General features: G+C 39.4%; 1 protein-coding gene across 1 annotated transcript in view; it reads right to left on the minus strand.

Annotated features, from left to right (window-relative positions):
• Positions 1–16,046, minus strand: part of PolG2 (DNA polymerase subunit gamma-2, mitochondrial) — a 16,906-nt gene extending 860 nt beyond the window's left edge. The window contains exons 1-7 of the mRNA XM_089252186.1: positions 15,722–16,046; positions 13,703–13,818; positions 10,616–10,781; positions 8,651–8,759; positions 8,224–8,529; positions 4,189–4,379; positions 1,434–1,530 (exon numbers count right to left, since the gene is read on the minus strand). Coding sequence (XP_089108312.1) covers positions 1,434–1,530; positions 4,189–4,379; positions 8,224–8,529; positions 8,651–8,759; positions 10,616–10,781; positions 13,703–13,818; positions 15,722–15,870 — 1,134 coding nt within the window. The 5' untranslated portion in view covers positions 15,871–16,046. The remainder of the gene's footprint in view (positions 1–1,433; positions 1,531–4,188; positions 4,380–8,223; positions 8,530–8,650; positions 8,760–10,615; positions 10,782–13,702; positions 13,819–15,721) is intronic.
• Between the last annotated feature and the right edge of the window lie 6,362 nt (positions 16,047–22,408).

The raw sequence follows: 22,408 nt of genomic DNA on the forward strand, positions 1-22,408 counted from the left end.
AAATGACTATCCACCCAGGGGAGCAAATTTGGAAACCCTGCTTGAAACCCCAATAAATAGGTGGGGGGAAAGAGGAATACAGTACTTCGCTAAGCTGAAGTTGGTTTTCTGCTGTTTTTCAGCTTCGAGATGAGAATGCAAGCTTGTTCCCCATTTGAAAAAGTCTCTCCGCAGAGAGCAGGCAGACCTACAACACCATACTGACATAACATGAAAATACAAGCATTTTCATCTTTACTTCAGAAAATGGAAAACAGATGGCAGCATGAACACTAAACAAACGCAACTAAACAACATAAATACATTAGGGGGCTATACACACACTCATAACACACATTTCAGCACGTGCTGATTCATTAGAAATTCTGCAGAGAAATGTGTATGACGAGCATGTACACTTAAGGAGTCCTTTGCTGAGAGGTTGTTCTCTGAGATCTAGTTCAAAAGATGGACCCTACCGGTGCCGTAGCAGTGGTCAGCTGAAGATAGTTTTCTGTCAGTGGGGGTACTGCTCCAGAAAATGTTTAGCCTTTGTATTAAATTGTGTAAAAGGAAACAAACATGCATTAAAAAAAAATAATAAAAGAACCAAAAATAAAATCAAATTGAATAGCTGGAAGAACGATAGTAATCTAATTCTATACTTTATCACATTCAATAATATGGTACACGGATTTTAAGCATAACACACGTAGAGTAAAAAAAACAAAACAAAAACAACCTTCTACTAGCACACCAGGGTCGGCAATGCGGAAACGACAGTGCTCTCGCCCCCTCACAGCATAAAGTGCAGTTTCTTATGTGAGCATGTGCACAACAGTCAAACATCACGCTGCTGGAACTGTGAAGTGTACAGTTTCATACAAAGATTTTTGTATATTTTTCATAAACCGGGGATGCCCACTGACATTAAGCTTAAGGATTATATATTGTACAAGTATCAAGAATGAATTAAAGAAAAAAGGACTCATTATATTAAATGTTATCGATAATATCAAGTGGAAATAGGGGGTGCTGCAATTCCACAATGCCTATACGTGAGCTGCCACTATTTTCTGTGGTTCCTAACTTAGAGACGCGAATGCAATCAGATCTCCCTTTAGTTAAGTTAAAAAAAGTTAAGTTCACAACACGTACACTCATATTCCAACATTTACCAATTCGTTAGAATTTCTGCACAGAAATATGGACGAGGTGCATGTGTGGTTTAGGTCCCCTCCTATTTTTTTCAATAGACATTTCAGAAACAGAATCTGTCTCCTTAATGAGAAAAGTAAGAGGGATTCTACACAGAGGGATACATGAATTAAATTTCCACAGGCTCGTTTTTGAAACTTCAGGAATTTAACATGCTATAAATGGAGTGTAAATAACATTCAACTTGATTTCCAAAAATCTAAAATGAAATATGTTTGTTTATAATACGAACTAACTTGCAAGGTGGTATCTCTATTTCTTAAACCCGCAAGTCCAGTAACGAGAGACATTTCACTCAACACAATGATATATGGAATTCCCATCTCGTCAAACCTTGAAAAAAAAAATCAAAATTAATTAAATGGATTAAAAAAAACTGAAAACAAAACCCAACTGAAGCAATTTCCAATAAATATGGCGCATCCAGAAAAATGACAGGAAGAGACAAATGTGCCACATACAAGGTGTGATAAGAAAATTTCCCGGACTCTCACTATGAAGAATAAAGGAATAAAGTTACACAGATGTGCTGGGGAGGATCTTATAAGCTTGTATAAGTCAGAGTTTTATAAGGAACTATCCAAAAAATGCTATTTTCCATGCCCATTATCTATATTTTTGCCATTGAAAAGATCATGAGTTAGAAAGTGTGCTCACGTTTCCAGACTGGGGTGCGGGGGGTGCTGTGAGTGCAAATTTTCAACTGAAACTCAAGATGAGCACCCACAGATTTGAAAGATTTCCAAATACTCCTGCATGAAATAGAAGTTAAATTTTGGCTGGAATTCTTACAATGATTATATTTGTTACTAGAGATCGGATGAATATTTGACTGCTATTAGGTATTCAGCATATTTGGCCCTTTTGCCGAATATTTGGTTTGGCTGAATGCTTAGGTATTCAAGATGAGCACCCACAGATCTGAAAGATTTACCAAAAATGCTCATGCATGAAATAGATGTAAAATTTTGGCTGAAATTCTCACAATGATTATATTTGTTACTAGAGATGGGATGAATATTTGGCCCTTTTGCCGAATATTTGGTTCAAGCATTCAGCCAGATACCTGTGTATATCTAAGCACATCAAACTAATTTAAAAAAATTGTATTAATAGGAATTATTTGTATTCATTAAAAATTCACTGATTATATTTCATTGTGTTGTGTGTATCTCTTTCTGTGCAAAAGGTTATGTCGGTAAATTTTTAGGATAAGTAAAACATGAAACTGAAAATAGAATCCTATTGCAAGAAGGTGGAAGTGAGCATGAATTACACAAGTTCACTAACGGAAGGATGCACCTAGACAAGAAACCAGGGATGCCGGAAGTCAAAAATGTTTGGTGTTTGGTATTGCTCGAGTAATGAACATAATGTTCACTTGGATATGTATGAAGACCATAAGTCACACATTCTACAAAAATGTCCTGTTTTTGGTGAATCTCTCATCGCCCAAACTGAGGAGGGGGGGGGGGGAGAATGAGCTATATTTGAATGATGATTGGTGTTGCTTTAGCAACATGAACATATATGTTCCGGCATCCCTGAAAGAAATGTATTGAGAGAAGCAAAGAACATCTGCAGTGGAAAATTAATTAGTAAATTTTGATGCATTTATACTTAAGAGTAAATAATGGTTGACATTTTCTTAATTAGGTGTAAAATTGTAACAACTGTTGAAAAAAAAATTGAATCTAAGTACAGTGATACCTTGTCTTATGAATTTTCCAACGAACAGATTTTTTCATGATTTTTCTGCTTCGACTAATGAACACAGATTCAGTTTACAAACTTTTTCGATGACATGAATGCCTGCACTAACTTAAAATATCCACATCATTAGCTGAATTTTCGCACCAATCACCATCAGAATTATTGTCACTAGGGCATGATTAACTCATGTTCACCTTGGAATCTTTCTTCAGATTTACCCACACTTCTCTTTCTGAAATTCTCTGAGCCATTTCATGTAAAATGAAAAATTCAGCCAAAATAGAAAATGCATTGAAAGTAAAAAAGGGGTAGCCTATGTTTTCAGAACATGCGTTCTTTCAGTGTAAGACTCTTCACATCAAGCTGAACAGTCTGAGAGATTATCCTTTCCCACATCTGCATTCATAAGGCTCAGAAATGAGCTGACCAAATCACAAATGAATGGGGGGACACTTATGAACTCGATTGGGTTGTGCCAACACTAGCTTTATAGTAGATTAAAGCTGGTGTTGGTTGTGTACATAATGTGAAATCAAAACGATCTTCAGCATCTCTCTACAATAATCAAAGAAAGTCAATGAAATCTGCATGGGATATACAGGGTGATTAAGAACTCATGGACGAAACTTTAAGAAGTGAGTCTTGTTGTACAATACATGGTAGTAACAGAAGCGGTGAACCACTAGACTGTTGCTCAGCACTTATTGTCATTTCTGTTGTGGGTTTCAGAAGGAATGGAAATATGGACATGCATTTCATGCACGGTGCTGCAGAGAGGAGTACTTTGGAAGCCTAATGACTGTATCGGGACTGTTTTCTGTCAAGGTGCTTACCGTATCCAAAAATCTTTTGAGTGACTTCATTGATGTTTGTGCAAAAGGGTCTTCTTAGTCAGTGGCATGCGGGAAACAGGGTGTGCCAGTAGTGTGGGGATGGCACAACAAGCCCATTTTGTACAGACACCATTGCAATCGCCCCAAAGATTTTCGATCTGGCATGTCTTGCTGAAAAACATTCTCTGTGTCGTCGTACAATATATGAAATGCATCTCAGAATTTCCATCTCTTCTGCAATCTATGATAGAAATTACAATAAGTACAAAAAACCAGCGTTTTATGCACTCAATGATAGCGCCATCTAGTGGTTCACCACTCGCAGTGTGGCCCTGCATTGTAAAACAAAAATCGCTTGTTCAGATGTGTTCTATCACTCCTTGAAGTTTTGGCTACATGAGTTCCCAATCACACTGTATAATGTTACCGTTATAATCTGACCTACCATCTGAATTGTGACTCCAGAGAACTGTGATTTAAATGTGGATTCGATAAAACTGTTATGGAGCTCCGCTTGAATTCTTTTGTTAAATGACTTGAAAGATCTGCCAGCTTCTTCACTTTGGCTGGATCATCGCTGTTATTAATGGTGATGGTCACTTTATAGGGTGCTAACCTATGACTCATTCGCAGAACCTACTTATTGGAGGAGGAAAAGAAAATCTAATTGTAAACAACATAAATCAAAGAGAAAGACATGATTGAGAAAAAAAACTACATAAAAAGAGAAAGAAAACAACTGAATGGTTTCAAAACAGTATGTGCGGTACTTCCTTTACATTAGTTTTAATTAGTGAAGATTAAGGAATTTTAACTATGATGTATGAAAAATTAGCATCCTAATAATGATTCCTGACTGATTTCGACTACTACCAATCACTTGCAATTCATATATATGATTTCAATTTTGATAAAAAAAAAGTAATTAGCAAATTAGAAGTAAGCAATTGAGAAGCCAGAAAAAACTGGCACACACATAAGCGTATGCAAATAAGGGAGAAATGCAACCCAATCAATGTAACTTGATGCGATGAGTAGCACCTATTTCAGGCAACAGGTAGCTAGGGAAGCTGTAACATTAGCTATGTCTACACTGGTGCGTTTTTTCTGCGTCAATGCGCTTTCCACTGGCACACCTGTCATCAAGCGTGTCGTAAATCACTCAGGCGTGACTCAAACTTGTTGAAAGGCGGCCATTTTCTAAGAGGCATTCCTTTTCCTTCTGCTCCACCAGGTTTGGATTTTCATTCAATTTCCCTTTCCTTTTCGTGAAGATTCAGTGTTGTTTTCATAAGGTTTTTCTCGATTTTTGATGTCAACAAAAAAAAAAAAAACATTGACACTTTTGAAGGCTTCAGGTCACGTAGTGCATTACGTGATATTATTGAAGGTAAATTTAAATTAACGGTAATTATAATTGTAAAATTATAAATTAAACGATTGTCTTGAAAATTATTTTTTGGTAGAATTTCATGTTAAAATGCTGGTCGATTTCTTTTTCATGTTTTGGCGAAGAGCTCGCGTTACGGAGGTTTGCTGTGTAATTATAAAATAATTCACGAGCTCTTCGCGGGGCCACCCAGACACGGCGTTAGAACTTTAACCAGATGTGTTGGAGGGCTGTTTATGATAATAAGATCTAATGGTATGATTTTTCAAAGTATATAAAATTGGTACGCCCTCCGAATATCACTTTCATCGGAGGTCCACCGTGCTGTTGAAACTCTTGACTCCACATTTTTCTAAACATTTCGTGGAGGCACACGAATAATACTTAGTCAACTGTTGGAGGATCACCCTTACCGGATGCAAGACCCCTTTACCAGTGCCTGTTTCTTGCATGGGCAAACGGGGGCAAGTGACCTTCGCCCTTGCAATTTTCTTTCCTTTATTTTTTTTAACCTTCCTTTCCGTAGAATATTTCCAAATGTGGAATTTAATTTGAGAGTAATTATGTAAACTTTTTACATAATTGTAATCTGTAGCAGACATATTCAACCTGCTGCTCGCGGGCACTGTGGTGCTTTCAAAGTGCTTGATGCTTGTGTCCGATTTCATGTTTGCGAGTACTTGATTAACGTCCCAATTTGAACACTTTGTACAAATTACATTCAACGATTAAAATCATCCTGATTTCAAGCAGTCGTATGCCAAACTTGATAAGGGTGCACCCTTTTTGATGATGGGAACAAGCATTGTGCTTGAGACTGGAAAAAAGTTGCCTCAAAGAACGTTATATAAAAGGGTGGGGGAAGGGAAAAGATTAATGTTTGCACAGGGCCCGAATTTATGAGGAACAGACTGTGCCCTTCAGCACAATAATAATCTTCGCTATTTTCTCAAAAACTGTACAGTTTTATGCAGATTTTATTTTCATGAATATTATTAGAGCTGCAACCAGAAGCGTACGCAGGACCAACCTTTCGAGTAGCAAGCCGAGTTTAGGGATGAGCGTACAAGAAACTCTCTTCTAGAGAAATTTTCTGTTACTGACTGTCGAAAGTACGGTATTTCAAGTTTAAAAATTGTTTGAAACAACATATTAAATAATTTTCTTTTTGATATTCGAATTGTGTGCGAAAATGTTTTAAATCTGATCACCTTGGGCTATCATATTCTGCTACTTTTTATTATGAAAAATTATTTAATTTTGGAATTTCAAGTTTATCACTTCTATTACCACGGATTTAGTGCTTTGATGTATGAATAAACACTTGAGAAAAATAATGCGCTGACTATAATTTTGAACGAAAAAAATTATTTAAATACGTATTAGATTATGACTTGGCAAAATAGACGTATACAGTTTTCTTAATTTCTTTGACTCGACTATATTCGGGTAAAGTTGACGAACGACTTGATTTAATTTTTAATTTATTCCGAAGTTGAGCAATTTTGAGAATGATTTCGTCTATATATTCCGTCTTTTATAGAGCAATTTTCCCTCACATATTTTCACATTAAAATGTGGAAATTGCATCCACTGCGACAGTTGCATCGGCATCTGAATTGAAAGGTTTAGCCGTATAGGTGAAGACAGAAAAAAGGCACGCCACTTGAGGCATGCGATAGAATTCAGCGGTAAAGAAAAAAAAAAACGAGATTGAAAGTTGAAAGCTGTTGAAAGAAGACGCACCAGTGAGGACATACCTATTGGTTTCTGTTGCTACAATGGCAGGTTATCACGATTTAAGTGACTTTGAACGTGATTTAGTAGTGAGCGTTCATGAGATGGGTCACAGCATTTCTGAGGTGGAGATGAAATTTGGATTTTCATGTATGATCATAGCAATAGTTTGCTGTGGGTATAAGGAATTCATAGAAACATCAAATCTCTGGCAGAGGTGCCAGGCGAGAAAAGACCCTAAAAGGATGAGACCATGGAACAGCTGACAAGAATCACTTCATGACGTAGACGTGCAGAACTACCTCAAATTGCTACAAATTTCAATTTGGGGCATCAAGAAATGTCAGCATGCGAACTGTACAATGATCCCTTCTTGACATTGGATGGGCTTTGAAGCCAAAGGCCCACTCAAGTACTTTTAATGACTGTGAGGCACATAGTTTTGTGCCTCCCGCCAGCACCGCCATTAGATAGTTGATGACTGAAATCACATTGCCTGATCTGATGAGTCACATTTTCAGCATGGGCGGAGATACGGAGATACAGAGTCAAACGTGGAGTCGACTGATCTAATGTATATATGTAGATGAATTGTCATCATCATCATCGTGCCTCCCTCCCAGACTTCCAAGTCAATCTCTGCCTATGATTCTCAGTTGTGTTGGTGGATGTGTATGAGTATGTAGAAAATCCTAAGAAGCCATGGATCCTGCATGTCAACCGGGGGGGGGGGGGGGGGGGGCGGCTGCTCAAGCTGATGGAGGCTCTGTCAGGGTATCATGGTATGGGGCGTATGTAGTTAGCAGGATATGAGGTCCCTTGATAAGGCTACAGACAACTCTAAAAGGTGACTGATACATAAGCATTCTCCCGATTGCTTACACCAATTCATGTCCTGTGTTCATTCTGACGGACTTGGATAATTCCAACAGGACGGTGTGACACCACACATATTGGGAGTTGCTACAGAGTGGCCCCATGAACCACTCTTCTGACTTCAGCATTTTCTATTGACCACCTAAGACCCCACCCAGACATGATTATTGAGCATACATGGGTTGGATACCTCACAACATGCTGTACAAAAGAGATCTCCATCATCTCACACCGTTATGGAATCATGAACTGTCCTGCAAGAATCATGCAGTGAGTTGAATGCCAGGATACCTTCACAAATTAGTGGAGTCCATGCAATGTCCTGTTGCGGAAGTTTTGCATGCTCAAGGAGGGGGGGGGGGGCAAGCACACAATATTAAGTAGGTGTAACAGTTTTTTTTGCACTTCAGTGTATGGACAGCAAAGGTACAAAATGTATTGAAAAACAATTTACACATACTAAAGGATGTTACCTACTGATCTCGTCGATTCTTGTGAAAGAAGCTGTTTCTCTTCGAATGCATCGTATAAGTAAGCCACGACAGCAAAGTCCAAGTCAGCCTTACATAATATGATGGACGGAACACTACAGCTATCAGTTTGATCATTCCTGGATTCAAAACTTTTGCCGTGAAGTTCTTGCAGTTTTTTACTCCCTATAAGGGATATGGTCTCAACATTTTCATCACCCCATGAAAACTTCTTCCTCAAGGACATAACCTGATCCTCATTGCTCTTCTGTGTGATGTCAGACATCGCAAATTGGGAAGGCATAGCAGAAAACTGTGTAAAAAGAAGAAATTAAAATAGTTAATGTGAATAACAACATTCTTTGTGATAAAAGCTAGATACATAATAATTATATCCCAGAATGGCTCGGGGAAACGTCACAAAAACACCGAACCTTTCTCCACCACATATATCTCTGTCTCTGCCAGAAGTAAAACAAATTTGTTGATTTCTTTGGATCACAGAAGAATGCAATCAGAAGCGAGGTCCATTTCTTTGGTCTCCTAAAGAAGTTGAGAAGAAAAAAAAAAGAATGAATTAAACTGCAACACCAATTATCTCATTGTGCAGGCGATTTAAAAGCCAAGTTTCTCAACCTTTCTGAACCCAAGGATCAGTAAAATGTCAGAAACAATTAGAAGGACCACTTGCATTCCATATTATGGACATGTGGTTTTAGTTGTTCAGAATATTATACATTTATCCCGTCTTTTCAACAGTGCTCCCTTAAATTTGTACAAATACAGTAGAGTCTCGCTTATCCGATTCAAAAATAAAATGGACCGGCAGAACGTTGGATAAGTGAAAATGGTGGATAATAGGTGGTGTTAAGAAAACACCACACTATTACTAATTAAACGTCACACTATGTTATAATTTTACACATTACGAACCTAATAATCATGTTTTCCAACAAAATAACAGAAAAAATGAACTTACAGAATATTCTGAAGTTGGATACAGTACTTAAAAAGTTCAGTCTTGTGATGATTTAAAGAAATATTTGATCGCAGTCTGCTTCCCTGGCGAGTGCCATTTCTTTGCTGTTAAGTCTCGCCATCTTTGTAGCATAACTATGTCGAGTGATGTAAGCATCATCCAATCCCCCCCCCCCCCTTGTCATCAAAAGTCAGCAAATCGGAAACCGCTCACATCATGAAGACTGGGGTTCAAACCCTATAGGTGCCACAGTGATGGTTGGCTGTTGGTTTTTCTGTGGCTTCAAACTTCGAGGCATGAATGCAAGCCAATCTACCCATTTAGAAGTCTCGCCACAGAGAGCAACAGGCCCATAATAATACAAATATCAAATCATTACGCTTCAATCAGAATTTTAAATATAGATTGCAGCACTGGAAAATCAGACATTACAGTAGATACACACTCAGACTGATAGGTACACACACATTCACACTTCCGGCACAACTCAATTGGTAGTAAATTGCCTGTCAATAGACTGGAGCTGTGCTCGGTTGGAAGAAAGAAAGCCCTGTTAATTAATCTACAATGCTATTTTGGCATCCTAAAATTTAAATTTGCAGTGCTGAGGTAGAACACAACAGAAACGACTTGGCGAGAAAAACTGTTGTTTAAGACGGTCCACGATACTCGTGCACGATCAACTAGACCAGTGGTTCTCCACCACCGGGCCCTGATATCATCCATACTGGGCCGCGAGTGATTAGCCATTTCATTTTCCCTCGTTCATTTTCCGTTGGCCTAGTGTTTGACCAGGCTTTCGACTCACAAAAATGAATGGAACCAGGCTGCGGGCTTGAAAAGGTTGAGAACCACTGAACCATACATGATCAACATGATCAACCCATGATGTGTAGGCCCTTGGAGTCATCTGATCTCAAACCTAATTCTGGAAGAATGAACGAAGTGACACATTCTCAGATTACATCAGTGACCCACAGCACATTTAAAGATGACTTAAGTGGTCCGCAGCACAACTATAGATCACTTGTGATCATTTTGCCTCTTCACTGTCTTCAATATGTACCCAGGGAAAAACATACATAATTCCCCCCCCCCCCGCCCTCCACCATAGAGTTCAGGAGAGAAATAACGCCCTTGAAAATTATTTTTCTCGCAGTGACGCGCATATTTTTTTCCCCCAGACTCCATGTCAATAATGGCCACTGTTTGAAGGTTATCTGTAATGTCAAGTCTATGTGACGTGTTCGGGGTTCCAACAAAATGTGGCCGTTGTTTAGAGATTACAGTTGTTCAGAAGTAGCGAGTTAGGGACGAGTTTCCTGGATGGTTTTTTTCTTTCATTAAATGACTAATTCCATAAAAGGAAGAAAAACATAAAACTTAATTAAAAGGTATTGAAGGGAGAAAACTAATTTACCACAAGAACTCGTTACACCCTGGATCTTCAGAAGTTTCAGAAATTGTCTTCAATTTTCCTTTGCTGCTACGTTTTGAGGAAGAAACGCATCCACACGAGAAAGATAGAGCCAAAGGTGAATCTTGACCTACCAGAGATCGAGTGCTCGAATATTGTTCCACTATTTCTACAGATAAGAAAAATACGAACAGTGTTATATGACATAACATACATAAGAACGTATCTCAAATGCAATCAAATTCAAACAACTGAAAACTTGGCTCTTTGGACCAAGCAACATATTTCCAGTCGTTAACAGTCCAATGGAAAAAGCACACAGTTTTGTGACTTACAGTCATCAAGTTACTCGAGAGGGCCTTTGACTCCAAAGCCTAAACAAGTGGGGTGAGGGGGAGCTATTGTACATAGACACTTGCTGATGCTCCAACATCTAAACTTGAGGCAGAGTTGCACGTCTATCTTGTGAAATTATTCTTGTGAGCGGTTGGTGATCCCGTTCCTTCAGGGTCTTTTTCCGCCTGTACTTTTGTCAGAGATTCAATGATTTTCCGGATTCTTTGTATTCACGGTACGCTCTTGCGATGGTTGTGGTTGCATTTTTCTCCTTTATTTGCAAATACTCGTCTGCACCAATTTTTCTGGTGCTTCACAGTATAATTGGGGTTTATATTTGATCTGCCCTTGTATATATACAGATGTGGGGGGGGGGGGAAAGATGATACTAATGCATTTGATGAATTAAATAATTACTTTTACTTAATCATCATTAGACAGGTATGATTAATATAAAATAAAAATTAGAAAACGAGCAGCAGCATGCTGTACACCGATTATACTATGGCACATTAATGTCACCAAAACTACAAAAATGAAATATTAGGGATATTTACAGATATTGTGGTGGCTTCATGTGCCATCTATTAGAATAATTTAGAAACACTACTCATATCCCTATATATATATTCGAGAGAACCATGATTTAACGCTATCATTTATTTCGCAGGAATTCAGTGCTACGATCATTTTGCCCTTGCATCTGATAATGGTTCAAAGCATACAATCCTTAGAAATTGAAGACTTGTTCACTAAGAATTTCTGATGATAAGAGGGGGGGGGGGGTTTATGCCAGATAATGTCACATAACTGAGACCATGAGACAATCTGATATGATAAGAGTCAGAAACGAGAACTCAGAAAATTTCCTTTTGATTTACTAGAAATTTAACGATGAAAAATTTAAGTTTTAAATATTTTGACATGAATTAGAACATCACAGCAAGTTTCCTCACTCCTCTGTACACACTTCCGGTCTGCGAAGAACTAGTCCTATTACGATGAACCATGAGAAAGACCATCGAACTTACATCAGTTTGATGTCAATGGCTCCTTTATGTTCGTGGACCTTAGATGACGATTGAATGGACTGCAGGAACATCAATGGAGTCGTTCTATACCTTGGATAACTGACTCTCCGGGTGGAGTCACCACAGTATAACCGAAAAAGCAAGTGGTCAGTGAAAATTCGAGAACATAGAGAAGAGATCGAGCGATCCCGTTGCAGCTATACAGGGTGTTCTGTTAATGAACCCACAAACTAAGAGGGTTGTTAGTAGATATCAAGAGGAACGAAAATTGTAATGGAACATGGTGTCACGAACCACGTTGATAGGGTGAAAATCGTGAAAAAACGCATGCAGGTTTTGAGATCACGCCGGAACGACAAAAAGTACAATAACTACAAAGAGATTTATTTGATTAATTATTACAAGAGTTGTTAGAAGTGGCGGCCGCTGATGTCATTGCACAGTCTACAACAATGTAAAATGATTCCTGGATGTGCTCAAAGATACCAGGAATGCTTTTGATGTCTGTTGCAGCTATGTTAATCTGCAATATGAGACCCTCCGGTGTGTCCACAGACGTTGCATAAACGAGTGATTTAAGGTGACCTCATTGGAAAAGTCACACAGATTGAGATCTGGCAAACGCAGATGCTAAGCAACGGGTATTACTACCGCAATAGCGCTACTTTGCGTCATCTGCAGCACATGATCCTACCCCAGCCCATGCATTTGGTGATGCTGCTTACATCAAATATGGTGAGAGAACCCACGAAAGCATTCAGCGATCAACTGACATACACCTTTTGTGTCCTCTGGACTCAGAGCCTGCATGCATTTTTTGCGATTTTCACCCTCTCAACGTGGTTTGCGACACCATGTTCCATTGCAATTTTTGTTCCTCTTGATGCCTACAAACAACCCTCTGAGTTTGTTGGCCCATTAACAGAACACCCTGTGCATACAGCCTTTCTGGAAATGATCCAATGACAGGGACTGCCTGCCCGCAGCATAGACCAATCATTGCCGATCATGTGTCATGATTTTATGTCATATGTCTACTTCACCATTTCAGAATGACGATGTGGCAATGGCAGTTGCAATTCCATGTTAATTTGATGAAAACAGCATCTTAGCTGGACATCAGGATGAGGATGCGGCAACATGGTCAGTTGATCTTGGGTTGATACTTGCCAAAAGGTGAAAAAAGGAAATATTTAATGAAAATTTATATTTTTACACTTATTTGAAACAGGTGGCCCCATTTTCACCTGCCGCAGATTCATACCGTTACATAACCCTGGCAATCTAACGCTACCATTTATTTTTTTTGCAGGGATTCGCAGCTACAACAAATCGGCCGAGCCGTCTGGCAGTTGAGTGGTTAGGGAACTAGCTTCTCACTGTGCAGGTCTGGGTTCGAATCCAAGTTTGGGCATGGATGTCTACTAACTTAACACTAACAAATTCCCTGGACGGATCATGCTGATCCCTTGGGAATACGTGAAGATCACGTTATTATTATTATATCTAATCACAGCAGTTTAATAAGCGTAATCCCTAGAAATGGAAGTTTTGTTCACTGGGAATTTTTGGGGTAAAGCGAGACATCAAGAAGGAGGGGGGGGGGGGGGTTGTTGCTATAACAAGACTTGCTTCAACTATACTTGATAATCAGACCGCATGAAGCAAAACACATTTCAATGTTCCACATGTTAATATATTGCCAGTAAATAACTACAATTACCGTCAAGTAATGCGCTATCTGATGCATGAGTATTCAAAGCTGGCGATGTTGCTACGATTTTTTGCACGTGTACAGGCAAGGTCGTACATTCGCTGTTGAACAAGCTGAATGAAAACCTGCGGGAGGAATAAAAAGAAAATAATTCTTAGCATATTACATTCATCAATTAATCAGGGCTAGGAAAAAAAAACCTCCAAAAATTTACATTAGCCCAGTAAATGCGTATACAGCTGGTCGCACTTGTAATGTTCCCACTTATGTTACTCGCTTAGCACAATTAATTTTCATGGTCACAACTATAAGAAATTCTTATTAAGATTTCCCGTTTAAAGCATATTCCCTGCTTACAAAGTTTTTCGACGACAGTTTTTTAAAAAACAGTATAAGCAGGATTCAGTGTATATAATTAAAGTTTCCGCACTCCACGTAGTTTTTTTTCGAAAAATGCTTATCAGAATACCGGCAAGTTTTTACAATATCTTAATGAGACCATGGGAAGGAGAGATGTATGAAATAAGAAAAACATTTCGACCACCAGGAGAAAAAGCGGGGCTTTTGTTTATTAAATTATTCTTTCCATGGCCCATATAGCATATACAGTCAAATGCAGTTTTAACAAATACAGTTATAGCGAATAAATTTTGTTTTAACGAACAATTTTCTACTTCCCCAGATAAGTTTACATAGGGACATTTTCAAAAAACTTGGAAAAGCTTTATAGTGAAGTGATTTCTAAGGTCTCTTGGAGTTGGTTATAATGGGATTCAACTATATACCAAGTTTTGATGGCATACATCTACCAGAACGGGTGTTGCGCATGTCTGAGTAGTATCAGTATACTGACACCGAAATTCTGGGTATCAATAGCCAGGGCCATCTTAAGAGCGTCATGGGTCCCTGGGCCTATTGATTTTCCTGAGGCGCTACCTGGCAAATCAAAAATTTTAACTGATTCTCGTGTTTGTGAGGCCCCTCCCTTGAGACCCCCGGGCCATGCATTAAGATGGTACTGTTAAGCCGGGTTTTCCTAGGAGCAGAATTTCAGCGCCGTGTGAAAACGATGAGTGTTCTACAAAATGTCTGACCACACTCCTTATGTAGTATATTTAGGCCTACCGTTCATCCATATAACTTGATCATTTCCATATAAAACAGGTCACAGTTGGAAATCACTACTACTACTATTACTTTTCGTATAATACATGCACTCGAACACAAACGTGTTCATTGGAAATTCAGGTTTTTTGACCAATCAGTTGGCACGCTGCACGCGCGGTAGGAACCCGCTTTTAGGACAGTGGTTCTCAACCTTTTCTGATTTCCGGAGCCCTTGTCATTGTGTAATTTCTATGGCGGAGCCCTGTTTAACTCGAGGAGCCCTTTATAGAATATTATTTATATGGCGGTACCCTTTAATCCTCTATTTTTTTTGTTTGTTTATAAAATTTATTGATTTATTTTACTATCCTTGAGTGGCAGCAGAGCCCCTGGGAAGTACACATGGTGCCCAAGGGCTCTGCAGAGCACCGGCTGAGAACCGCTGTTCTAGGAAAACCCGGCTTTAATAGCAATGCTAAAGCCGGTGGTTTTTGTAAGGAGCAGATTTTCTGTGTCGCGTGCAACATAAATCGCCCAGCGTGACACGCCATCTACTCATCCACAGGAGCTGTTTTCTTACAAACACGACTCACGCGAGCGCTTTACGCCGGACGTAATTGGCGGACTGCTTCTGGAGGAGGACGCGAATGCGCCATGCGTGTCGCCAATATTCTCTTCATTTTGTTGTTTTTTTTTCCCTTCGTACCGGAGCTTGCAGACGACAGAATAGCTGATGAAAGGTCTATAGGCCTATCTGTGCTCTGAGCTGATGCGCCACGCTAGGAAAGCACAAACGCGTAGCGTGATCAGGTTACACGTTTCTGCCGACGCGAAATGGCCCAATTCGGTTCACGCGGCGCAGGAAAAACCTGCTCCCAGGGAAGGCCCAGCTTATACGAAAGAAATTCATAACCCTCTCACCATTCCTTGAATATGTTTTTTCTCAGTAGCAACCCAAGAGGTCCGTACTTGACACCGGTTATGACGTTTCCGTCGGCCTCTAGTTCGAGTATTTTGTTTCGTTGGCAGAGAGCGAGCAGCCTCCGGAACGACGAGTTTGGCGAGCTCATAGCACGTAAAAATCATTGGCGAGAGATCGAAGAAGAAAACGATGGCTCTCTTTCATTAACATATGTTCTTCATCCACGCATAAATAAATATTCTCGGTGCTAATATCACAAAGTACATCGTGGATGACCGCATTTTCACCACACGTGCGCGCTCAACAACACAAGAAAACTGTAAACAATCAGTTCGAGGTCAAACGATAGGAAGCAAGCTGTATCGTCTGGTTGCCGCTAATATAATTTTTATTGATGTATTGACCATACTACCCGTAGTTTACGGGACAAATTTTCGCCCATAATACTTGGCTTGTTTATTCATTGTATCACATTTTTTTTTGAAAATTATGAAATTCAAATTTTAATTCTTCGAAATTATGAATTCAATATTTTAATTCGAGTTTTGCATCAATTAAAATGTCCTCTTTTTTTTCATATATGGTCATAGAAATAAGTTAAAAGTGTGATTAATTTTTCATTCAATTCAGTTCCTTCTGAGCTAAGTCCTCAAACTTGAACTGAATTCGATGGAAAGTTCAGTCATTTTCGTTGCCCACAAGGAGCCGTTCAAAACAAAGAACCTAATAATAAGCAGACGACAGGTCGAGAGTAAGGCTTCAAACTTCTATGACCATATGTCCAGTATTTTCTGAAACACTCGCATATTTTTTGATCGACCCTTTAAATGTAAGGTTTTTCTCGTTTTTTATCCTCCCAACGGAGCTCACGTTAATTTATTATGGCATCGAGATTATATTAAGCCGGGTTTTCCTAGAAATAAGTTTGTTGCGCAGCGTGAACCGAATTAGACTATTTCGCGCCGACAGAAGCGTGTTACATAATCACGCTACGCGTTTGTGTTTTCCTAGCGAAGCGCATCAGATCAGGCCGGCTATATAAAGTATATGGCTTCGGCATCAGCTACTCTGTCGTCTGCATGCTCTAGTTTGAAGGGAAGGAAAACACTCAAGAGTGAAGAGAATATCGGCAAAAACCGCAGCGCACGACGCATTTGACTCCAGAAGCAGTCGGCCAATCACGCCCGACGTAAAGCGCTGTCGTCAGGCGTATTGCGCTCTTAGGAAAACAGTCATGCTGCTTTTCTTACTGGTGAGTGGGCGGCGTGTCGTGCTGGGCGATTCACGTTGCGCGCGGCACAGGAAACCTGCTCCTAGGAAAACCCGGCTTTACTGGAGGGAGCATCCAGCCGCCGCGACGTCGTCTACATCTAATGCAAGGATACCACGTGACTCGGTGCAAACAAACACGATCCCCCATAGAGATCAATGTTAAAATTGCCGATTAGCATAGAAATGTGGAAATTTAGTAAGGTTTTCCGCCACATCAATAATTTTAAAAATTGAATTTTTGATTTTCGAAATATTGAGTTCGCTTTGAGATACGAAGCCCAGAAAATCAAATATAAAATAATGAGCCAGACCCACTTTTGAGGTGGATGTCCATGCAATAACATTAATTTCAGCTTTTTATTTATATCTCAAGCACGAAAATGAAAATTAATGTCTCCGTATTGTCTTATATTATCCAATTGCATCAATCCATTTTGTTTAGGATGTTTTGAAATTAATTATGGAATTATTTCTTTAATTATTATTTCTTTCATTACTTCTGGAGTAATTGCTTTAATCAATTCTGGATTTGTTTCTTTCATTAATGCTGATATTATTTCTTTTACTAATGCTGGAATTATTTCTTTCATTGATTCTGAAATTATCTCGTTAATTCTGGCATTATCTCTTTCATTAATTTTGGAATTATATCTCATTAATTTTGGAATTATATTTCATTAATTTTGGAATTATATCTCATTGATTTTGGTATTATATCTCATTAATTTTGGAAATATCACTTTTTCATTAATGCTGGAATTATTTCTTTCATTAATTCTAGAATTTTTCTTTCATTAATTTCGAACTATCTTTTACTTTAATTCTGGAATTACAGCTTTCATTAATTTTGTAATTATCACTTCATTAATGCTGAAATTACTTGTTTCATCGATTTTGGAATTATCTCTTCCATTAATTCTATAATTTTTTATTTCATTAATTTTGGAATTTTCCCTTTTTCTTAATTCTGGAATTATTTCTTTCATTATTAATGCTGAAATTATCGCTTTCATTTATTTTGGAACTAAAATTATCTGTTTCATTAAAACTAGAATTTTTCTTTCATTTATTCTGGAATCATCTTTCATTAATTCCGAATTATCTTTCATTAATTCCGAATTATCTTTCATTAATTCTGGAATTATCACTTTCATTAATTTTGGAATTACCTTTCATTAATTTCGGAATTATCACTTTCATTAATTTTGGAATTATCACTTTCATTAATTTTGGAATTATCACTTTCATTAATTTTTCAATTATCTTTCATTAATTCTGGAATTATCACTTTCATTAATTTTGGAATTAACTTTCATTAATTGCGGAATTATCACTTTCATTAATTTTGGAATTATCACTTTCATTAATTTTGGAATTATCACTTTCATTAATTTTGGAATTATCACTTTCATTAATTTTTGAATTATCTTTCATTAATTCTGGAATTATCACTTTCATTTATTTTGGAACTGAAATGATCTCTTTCGTTAATTTTCGAATTGAAATTATCACTTTCATTAATTATGGAATTATCACTTTCATTAATTATGGAATTATCACTTTCATTAATTACGAAATTATCACTTTCATTAATTACGAAATTATCACTTTCATTAATTTTTTAATTATCTTTCATTACTCTCATGAAAGGAATGCCACATGCGACTCATGAAAGGAACAAATCTAAGTTTTGAGAAAAGAGCATTTTATAGTGGGAAAACATTAGCATATATATAGCGCCTGCGAGCAGTTTATATTAAAATATTTTAAGAATGTTTTTCTAGTACAAGGTAGAACAAAAAATTTGAACAGAGTTAGACGCAGAAAATTTCATAGTACTGGAAAATTGAAAAATTCGAAAATGTGGTTTTTTTTTTGGAAAATTTGCGCGCACCAACCCCTTCAATGGAGAGTAAATACAGTCCAAGGGTACCCCTTGGGTTGTTTCCTAAAAGAGCGCAGATACGTGTGGGAAGAAAGCCAAATTTTTCAAAATTGTAAAAATGAGAACGCTCAGAATGACGTCACCAAGTTGGCATATTTTTTGTGATAATTATGATTATTAATAATTATTGTTAGCTATGGCAATCCTAACGATCAAAGGAATCGGAACATCGATATATTAGGAGAGTGGCTCTCAAACTTCTGTCACCTGTGGCTGCCTTGCCTGATTCGTGGTTTATCGGCGGCTCCCCAGAACAGTTTGGCAGATATTTTCCCACACAAACGAACCACTTCAGAGCATAAATAGACACACAAGTCAATATCTCCAGCTCGCCGCGACGCCTCTGGGAACCGCACCGCACACTTTGAAAGACACTGTCTTAGGAGATTGATATACACTGGTGTAAGAAATTAAGAGAATTTGCAGACTTGGTCGATTATCTCTGGAACTACCGTACCGATTTTAATGAAATTTGATATGTACATACACTGATACAATACAAAACAAATAACCATTCAATAATTGTAATACACACGCATGATCGTGCGTAACACTCGTTGGAGTCGGAAGGTATGAAACAGCGGTTGCAGAATAAACAAAAAAAATGGGTTAATAGGGGGTATGGTCCCCTCTTACAGATATACAGGTCTCGCAGCGTGATTTCATACTTGAAATAAGGCAGTTTATCATTTCCTGTGGCAATTGATCCCACACGTTCAGCAACGCTGTTTTCATTCCCTGGATGGTTCCCGGAGGGGGGGGGGGGGTTGCGAGTTGCAATTGCCTTCCCCAGAGCGTCCCAGACATGCTCTATAGGGTTAAGGTCTGGAGATCTGGCTGGCCAATCCATCCGGCGAATACCCTCACTCTCTAGAAAATCGTCGAGCAGAAGAGCTCTATGTGGCCTCGCGTTATCGTCCATTAAAATGAACTCAGGGTCAACTGCATCCCTGAAAAGGCGAACATAGGGCTCCGAGACCTCATCCCTATACCTCACACCAGTCACAGTGCCTCTTTCAAAGACATGGAGAGGTGTGCGGCCATCCAACATGATGCCTGCCCAGACCATTAAACCTCCTCCGCCATAATGGTCGATTTCACGGATATTGGAGGGTAGGTAGCGGGTCCCTGGTTCTCTCCTTATGAACGTACGGCGAGAATCGGTGCTTAGCCTTCCGGGAGTCATCAGTGAAGAGAACGGTCGCCCATTGATCCATACTCCGATCTCTATGCTCTCTGCACCATGATAAACGGATTCTCCTGTCCGTAGAAGTGAGCGGGACGCAAACAGCAGGTCTTCTTGACCTGTTGTTGAAACAACCCTCTCTCATGAAGTCTTTTGGAAACAGTCACCCTTGATACACGGGTTCCTGTGGCTGCATACAAGTCACGAGAGAGCTGAGAGGCTGTAGCACTCCTGTTACGCCTCGCTATAATCGACAAATGGCGATCTTCTCTGGCCGTCGTGGCTCTTGGACGACCTTGCCCAGGCTTTCTCTCGATGGATCCGGTATCCTGGAACTGTTTCCATAAGTTACACACGACGCTGCGCGTTAAATTGAACTCTCTACAAATCTGGACGTGAGATTGGCCTGCTTCTAGCCTCCCCACAATTCGCCACCCCATTCCATCATCTAAACGTCAGTTCAGTTCTTTTCATGAAATTCGATAAAATATGCAAATTCTCTTAATTTATTTCACCAGTGTAGGTTTTTCCGGGATCTCCAGCCACTTCCGTCGAATGTTCAAGTCAATTGGCCGGCCAGTTCACGAAATGGCCAATTTCGGGATTTGGCAGTAACATATATAATTTTTGCACCCGGCCCTTCTGGACCAGTGCCTGCTCTTAATAGAATTTGGTGCCGATCATCTAGGTTCTGGGATGAAAGTGAACTAGGACCCTTGAATGGTTTTGAGGAGTATTCCGCGGACTTATGAACTATCCACCAAGATAACCGGAATCGAATCCTATTAAATGAATCCACCAATCGCTGCTGGTGGTGTTTGGCAAGAAATACTGTACAACCGGAATAATTCCATAAGTTGCTGGGTAAATTTCATCACGTGTGCGGAAAATTCACCGACAGCAAAACAATTCACCGTCACGCAATTCACCGAATGGGAAGTTAACCGCTGGGAAAATTTACTGCCCCGCAATTCAACAACATGAGAATTCACAGCTAGTAAAATTTACCAGCAAACAATTGATTGATGGACTAGCATATCGAATAAGGGGATGAGCAGGTGAGTGAGCCAGTGAGCAATTCATCAAGTAAGTCAGGAGTAAGTGAACGAGCGGGTGAGCAAACGAGCACGTGAGCAGGTGCGTGAGTGAGTCACTCATACGATCACCACTGGCGTATTTATGGGGGGGGCCTTAACGGGGCTATAGACCCTGGCGTCAAGTTCAGAGGGGCAGCAGATTTAAAAAATGCGTGGCAAAGAAAGTAAGTAGAATGGGAGAAGAGAGGACGGTAGAATTTGTATAACCCTAAATAAATCCGTCTCTGCGAGACAGTAAGGGACTAGGTCAGTGAGCGACCCGAGATCATCTAGCGAATACGGGGATATGACCTAGATCTGTGTTTCCCAACTGATGTACCCCGGCACCCTAGGGTGCCGCGATATCGGCTAAGGGGTGCCGCGAGATAGTATATATTGAGATAAATATCAAAAAAAATATTAGTCCACTTAAGGTCTTAAAATAAATTAAGTGTAATTAATTACTTTCACATGCATGACAGACTCATCGGATAAGTCGCCACCTGGTGGCAGTGTCAGCAATGTGAGCTTTGGCCTGAGTTAGGTTTGGCTGTCCGTGTAAGGACCCGCTCGGCCAACGCCATCTATAGCAGAAAGCCGCAGGACGTCAGCTCGTGATGTCAAGCGAAGCTCGTGACGTCACTGAAGAAGTCCATTTCACCTATAGTCATTGGATATACTGCAAAAAAAAAAGGTAAAGATTTCGCATCTGCGTCGGCTTGCTATATCCACTGGCTACATGTGAAATGGACTTCTTCAATGACGACAAAGCTTCGCGCGGATGACTCCTGCTATAGATGATGGTGTTGGGTCAGCGCACACGAGCTTTAAGGAAAGGGGATTCTTTGGCTTTGTAGTTTAATGGTCTAGGGCAGTGATTCCCAACGTGGGCGTTAACGCCTCTTAGGGGGGTGTTGGAATGCTCCGGGGGGGGGGTAGAAGCTACGGGTATAACATAGGATCCTATGAGTTAGATTGCGTTCGGGGACGGTGGGAGAAAAAAAAATTCTAAAGAAGGGGGTGATGGGACAAAAAATGGTTGGGAAACTGTAGTCTGTCTAGGGCGCTCACCCGGCAAGTGAGAGGACGTGGTTTCTCGATTCTCCGCAAGGCCAGTTGAATTTTCGTTCTTGGATTTATCTTCGCATCAGCCACAGTTGTCGAAACCTTCGTAGTAATAGCGGAGAGTGACATCATCTTCGGATGT

This window comes from Pholcus phalangioides, unplaced genomic scaffold, assembly GCF_987345545.1.
Source record: "Pholcus phalangioides strain wild (caught in Gottingen) unplaced genomic scaffold, Ppha-v1.0 ptg000028l_1, whole genome shotgun sequence".
In the NCBI taxonomy this organism is placed as follows: Eukaryota; Metazoa; Arthropoda; class Arachnida; order Araneae; family Pholcidae; genus Pholcus; species Pholcus phalangioides.